The sequence below is a fragment of the Myzus persicae genome, unplaced genomic scaffold, assembly GCF_001856785.1.
Source record: "Myzus persicae strain clone G006 unplaced genomic scaffold, MPER_G0061.0, whole genome shotgun sequence".
Taxonomy (NCBI): Eukaryota; Metazoa; Arthropoda; class Insecta; order Hemiptera; family Aphididae; genus Myzus; species Myzus persicae.
The window spans coordinates 1-6996 of NW_019101203.1; the positions used below are offsets into that span (position 1 = coordinate 1).

The 6996-nt window shown below is 38.3% G+C and overlaps 2 protein-coding genes across 2 annotated transcripts; both read right to left on the minus strand.

Moving 5' to 3' along the window:
- Positions 1–276: 276 nt before the first annotated feature.
- On the minus strand, positions 277–912 carry LOC111028195. Its single transcript, XM_022306744.1, has one exon. It carries the CDS (start codon positions 910–912, stop codon positions 277–279), a length of 636 nt encoding a protein of 211 aa, XP_022162436.1.
- A 724-nt stretch (positions 913–1636) lies between these two features.
- Positions 1637–5215, minus strand: LOC111028196. Its single transcript, XM_022306745.1, has 2 exons — positions 3754–5215; positions 1637–3684 (listed from the first exon to the last, which is right to left on the minus strand). Exons 1-2 carry the CDS (start codon positions 5213–5215, stop codon positions 1637–1639), a joined length of 3510 nt encoding a protein of 1169 aa, XP_022162437.1.
- Positions 5216–6996: the final 1781 nt, after the last annotated feature.

The following is a 6996-nucleotide window of genomic DNA, read 5'->3' on the forward strand; positions in this document are numbered from 1 at the left end:
CGCGTAGACTAACTAGACGATGGGTCTGGTTTGGTCGGAGGGCGAGAGCGCTCACCTTATCTTAAATCGCGACGAGCGTCGATCACGATCGACCATACCGCCCGCCTTAAACGGTTGTTTAACAAAAAAATTTTAACATACAGTACATTTAACAAAATAGTAATTTCAATAAATCATAAAATAACAAAATTTTTCAAAATAACATAATATTATACAAAGTAACAAGCATATAATATATTTTATATAAACTTAATTGTAATGTGTAAGTTTACATATTTATTTTTGATCATTTGGAACACAATTACCTTCGAAAGGAAGTGGGCATAGATACCGAATAGCACGACGATATATACCACTGAGAGTCTTTACGGTAGCAACCCTTGGAACACCGTCACCATCTGCATCCACGTGGAGAGCTTGAACAAGGCCCAACTTCCACTGAAGAGGCGGGGCGTTGTCATCCTTCACAAGAACAATGGAACCTATTTTTATCCTTGGACCCTTTTCGATAGACCACCGTTTACGTTCCTGAAGTTGCGTTAAATATTCGCGGTTCCAACGGGACCAGATTTGCTGAGAAACCTGTATGACTCTGCGCCATCTAGTTAATCGATTGGTTGGTATTGATGATACTTCAATTTCGGGTAAAGCGGTTAAAGAGTCGCCAATAAGGAAATGAGCAGGAGTTAAGGGGGCGAGATCTGAAGGATCGGAAGATAAAGGTACCAAAGGTCGTGAATTCAAGCATGCCTCCACTCGTATTAATATAGTATTCAATTCTTCGTATGTAAAGTTTGCGTTGCCTAAAACGCGAAATAAATGATGTTTAATAGATTTTATTGCCGACTCCCATAATCCTCCAAAATGAGGTGAGCGAGGAGTGCCAACGGATACAAGATTCAGATAATACATTCTGAATTTTTGATTGATGTTCTTCGCTATGAATCAAGTTGCTCAACTCTTGAAGTTGACGATTTGCTCCAACAAAGTTTTTTGCATTGTCCGAATAAATATCCGAGCATTTTCCTTTTCGATCAGAAAATCTTCTTAATGCACTTATAAACGATGCACTTGTTAAATCTCCAACCAGTTCAATGTGCACTGCTTTTGTTGCGAAGCAGATAAACACGCAAATATAGCCCTTGCTGAGAGCCGCATTTCGCCTCAAACTTGTTTTGATCATTAAAGGTCCCGCGAAGTCGACACCACAGACCGAAAAAGGACGACTAGGTTCAATTCTTTGCTTGGGTAAGTTTCCCATTATAGGTTGAAATATTGTAGGCTTTAAGCGAAAACATCTTACGCACTTGGACGAAACCTTCCGCGCTATATTTCGACCATTTATGGGCCAAAAACGTTGCCTTACATGTGCCAACATTAGTTGCGGACCACCATGTAATAATACATCATGGGCATCCTGAAATATTAAGTAAACGATTGGACTGTTCGGAGGGACAAGCATTGGATTTTTTTGAAACTGCTCGAGCTGACTTGCATTTTTTAAACGTCCTCCAACTCTGATAATGTTATTTTCGTCCAGATAAGGACGTAAACGAAAAATATTGCTTTTCGGAGAACATTGTCCGTTTTTTCTTAAGTCAGAAATTTCACAAGACCAATTCTTGCTTTGAACAAATCAAATAACGCGATTGATCGCATTATTCAAATCATAGGGCAGCAGAGGACCCGTTTTTTTGTCATCGGGATGAGCAGTGTTATAAATAAAACGTAAACATAAAGATACTACCCGTAAAAGCCGACTCCAAGTTGAATAGCGTGATAAAAATGGTAATTTTGGTTGTTCAGATGTAATCAAACTAATTGTTCGGCGTTCTTCGACTGTGCTGAAGTTGATTGGATTTTTGTTTATATGCGGCCATTTGGATGAATTACATTGAAGCCAATTAGGACCTTCCCACCAAAAACTGTCATTTAAAATCATTTGAGGGTCTCGTCCACGGGAAATAATATCTGCCGGGTTGTCTTTGGTATCCACGTGCGCCCATTCGAATATGGATGTTATTTCTTGAATTTCCCCAACTCTATGAGCGACAAATGTCTTCCACTGCGCCGATGGTGAAGAGATCCAAGCAAGAACTATTGAAGAGTCCGTCCAGAATGTCCTTTGACTGATGTTCATTTTTAATTTTGCAATTATTTTGTCAGCTAAACGTGCCAAAAGGACAGCTCCACATAATTCTAGACGTGGTAACGAAATCGATTTTAGAGGTGCTACGCGTGATTTAGCACAAATTAGACGTGAGCAACGCTTGCCTTGATTATTTGTTGTTATAAGATACAAACAAGCGCCAAACGCTTCAATCGACGCATCTGAAAATCCATGTATTTGGACATCTATAATTTCTCCAATAATTACGATACATCTTGGTATAGATAAATTATTTAATAATAATAGACTTTCACGAAATTTGTACCAATCTAACATTGTCTCCTCTGGCAATGTTTCATCCCATCCGATGCCCATCGCCCACAAACGTTGCATTTTTATTTTGGCTTTAATAACAACAAGGCTAATTAGACCCAGCGGGTCAAATATAGTAGCTATTTCCGTTAGTATTTGACGTTTGGTAACGATAGTTTTTCTTTCCGAAAGTTTCACTTCATACTTGAAAACGTCACCTGACGGATCCCATCGAAGACCTAAAATTTTGGCTGAATTTTCGGATAAGTCCAAGATTAATGTCGGATCATTTTCTTTATTTGCAAGACCGGTAAGAAGTTCGGGATCACTGGCTGTCCATTTTCTAAGATCGAATCCACCCTTTAGTAACACTCCTATGATATTGTCACGCAATGTTATTGCCTCTTGCAGAGAATCGGCACCGCCAAGGTTATCGTCCATGTAAAAATCTTGTTTAATTGCATTGCAAGCGTCAGGATACGAATTTGATTCTTCATCTGCCAAACGATGTAGGCACGCGGTTGCAAGAAACGATGCAGGAACTGTGCCATACGTTATTGTATTTAACTGGAATTGTTGCAATTCTTGATCGGGATCCGGTCTCCAAACTATTTGTTGATAGGTTCTGTGATTTGGAGCGACCCATATTCGGCGGTACATCTTGGAGATGTCAGCGGTCATTGCATATCTATGCTTACGAAAACGAGTTAATAAATTTATAAGATCTTCTTGAATGCAGGGACCCTTTAGCAAGACGTCATTTAAACTGACTCCCGATGTAGTCTTGCATGATGCATCGAATACCACTCTTAATTTAGTAGTTACGCTGTCCTCTCTCCAAACTGCGTGATGTGGTAAATAATAATTCTCTTTTATGTTTGAACATTGCTTAACTCTAGTCATATGTTCCAAATCTTCATATTCTTTCATAAATTTCGAATACTCGATTTTGAGCCGAGGGCTGGATAATAATCGTTTCTCAATAGCGTGGAAACGTCGCGTAGCTGTTGGCTTCGAATCACCTAATTTTTTCATCTTGTCTCGAAATGGTTGCTGAACAACAAACCTGCCTTGTTCATCTCGCTGTACCGTATTTTCAAAATGTTCACGGCATGCCTTTTCTTCCAATGTGAACGCTGTTTTTGAACCAACTTCTTCTGTGTGCCAAAATTTTGAAACTTGTTCTTCGAGCTTCGATAAACTTGTGCATAACGCGACGGTTGATGCTTTATTGATATCTTCACGAGCTTGTGTTGACCCAGCTACAATCCAACCCAGTTATGTTTCTTGCATAATTAAATTGGACTGAGGAAGCTTAAACTGATTTGTACGTAATAAACCATAAAATACTTCCGAACCTAAAATAGCGTCGATTCTTTGTGGCTCACTATAAGACGGATCAGCCAATTTAAATTCAGACGGGATTTGAAATCTGGATACGTCGATTTTTGATAGCGGAATATTTCCAGTTAAGCGCGGTAATATGTAAAAATCGATATTTACCTTGTAGTTGGACACACGCGATTCGATATTAGCCGATGTCATATACGATGCATTATGGGCTGATTCGTTTATACCGATTATTGTACATGATACGCGTGTTTTGTTTAATCTTAACGTTTGAGATATAGATTCGGACATAAAATTACTTTGGGATCCTGAGTCTAGCAATACACGACATGCTGTCGATTCCCCGCGCGCGTTCCTCATGATTACGACCGCGGTTGATAATAACATTTGTTTATTTGAGCTTTGTTGGGACGAATGAGCACTAATAGATTCGAGATTGGACACATTTTTCTCCTTTGATTCGTTCGCTGCAGTGCTTGTTATTAGGGATGCCGTTGCATTTTCGGAACCGCCCGCCATGCTCGATTTAGACTTGGGTAGATGTAACAAACTGTTATGCGCTTTCATGCATTTGGCACATCGCCGCGAAGTACATTTTTCCCCGATGTGACTTCGAAGACAGATTTTACAAAGCTTTAGTTCACTTATTCGTTTTATGCGATCGGATATTGAAAACGCTAATAGGGCTGGACATTTATAAATAGTATGTGCGCCGTCACAGTTATAGCATTTCAAAGTTCCCGTAACGATAAATGAGGACGATTGATCACTTGATTTTTTAAACTTGAAGCTATTTTTTTGAGATTGACGCTGCTGAGGCTGTACTATTTTTAGTCCTCCCGACGCCTCTATGGCTTCTAGTATTTGACACCGATTTTCTAAATATTCTAGTAATTTATTTACCGATGCTACTTCCGACTTCGATGATTCTATTTCCCACTGTCTTAATGTGCTCGCGTCCAGTTTTATAGAAATAAGATGTAAAAGTAGTGATCCCCATTCCTTTGGATTTTGGCCTAACGACGCGAGAGCCTTAATATGACCGTTAATCGCATCGACGAGCTTACGCAACTCAGTTGACGATTCGTTATTTATATTTTCTAAATCAAATAACTTTTTCGTATGAAGTTGTACAGCGAGTTTTTTATTACTGTACCGCGAAATTAGAGCGTCCCACGCGATTTTATAATTATCTGACGTAGTATCTAAGAAATGAATAGTTTTTTGTGCGTCACCAGATACTGACGAACGTAAATAAAAGAATTTTTGTATATCAGTGAGAGAAGAATTTTGATGTACTAACGCGCAAAATATGTCGTGAAAAGCTGACCATTCGGAATAAATGCCAGTGAAATTTGGTATTTCTAGGGGAGCTAATTTGACCATCGGCTTAAATTTCGACATACTAGCCAAAACGGTACTTGCTTCCGAACTGTCATTCATTTCACTACTTTCAATTTTTTTTTACTATCATTATTCAACGATTTTTTGGTATGATTGATAATTAAATTTTCGCAACCGGCGACACTTTCAAAATATAAGTCTTCAAAACTAGCTCTATATTTTTCGGTTTCCTCATTAGCACCAATCTCTTCTATAGAAGTTTGGATTGTTTCGAAATCTTGCCAAACTTCATTTATTTTTTCTTTTCTCAATTTTAATTGTGTAACGTCTATATCTTCTGTTGCTTGAGCGGCTTGAACGAAGTTACTGAAACGAGTCAGTTGGCCTTTAAGTAGCCCCCTTCGAGACAACAGAGTACTTATTTCGGACATTTTACGAATAATTTGAACAACGTTACGAGTGAAGGCAGCCCTACCTACGACGCTAAGAGCTATAAAGGAAAATCGTACAAGAATAAATAAAGAAACTACTGGCGACTAACCTGTATGCTGTTTTCCTGGACTGTGCACGCCAACCACTCTTCTGCTGCATCGACACTCCGTACTCGTACTGAGATTGGTATTATAAAATTACACGAATTTATAATTTTGAATAAATACATTACCGCACAACGTTTACACGAACGTAAACAATAGTTATCACTATAATATTATTTACGTCGGACTACGGAAACGAAACGATAAGACGATGATAAGCACTACGCGTGCACGAACGGTTTATTTTCACGATATTTGAAATATAACACCGGACAATAGAAACGAAACGACAGTAGAAACACTAATGTACTGTTCAGGCCTGCGACGAAGATAAACGACGGACGACGACAATCGAGTCGTAAAAGAATAATAACGATTATTCGTATTATAATCCGCGCGTGCGGTCGCGATCGAAAAGAATATAGGTACCTATATAAATAAAGCGATTTACTAAATGACGCGACGATTTGACGATATATCTTATAACCGCGATAACACGCGCAGTCGAAACGCACACACTTGATGGTGACCGCGTAAAAACCCGAAGGTCACACGAATACTGCCGTGAATATTTGAACACTCACGAAAACGAAATTAAACAAATGCGAAAAATGCGTATTTTTTATACGAATGGACGATATTTGGTATTCGCTATCGCACTAAATAGACGAATACTCGAATAAGCTTAAGAAAGTTAGATCATAAACGATTTATATGAGCCCACGCACTACGGTCTACGCGTCTACGGTAATAATACAAACAATACGAACAACACTAACGATATCCGGCTCGAAGGACCATGTTACGATTAGGACTGTATAACATAAATGAAAACATTAAGTTTTCTTATATAAATGATTTTTTGTTTTATTTCACATGAATAATTATTTTTATTTAAAGAGGCTTAATGGCCGATTACGTGCTTCGGACGACAGCGACGCGTAGACTAACTAGACGATGGGTCTGGTTTGGTCGGAGGGCGAGAGCGCTCACCTTATCTTAAATCGCGACGAGCGTCGATCACGATCGACCAATACCCAAAGTCTATGTACACTTAATAATATTATATACACCTATAGTGTACAAATAATACAATTTACTGGGTTTCTAAAAATAAACACAACACCGGATTATTCACTGATAACATAGGTACTGATAAGATAATTCCGTTACACGGACACGTAGTTTTACTTATAATATTATTATTTTTTTATTATAATAAAATAATACATAAAATGTTTTGTCATTACCTTTTCAAAATGTTATTCTATATCTTTTTAGGCAAATATAACAATGGTCAAAAATTGTACTATTTGTGGAAACGTCGATGGTGTGGATTACGTT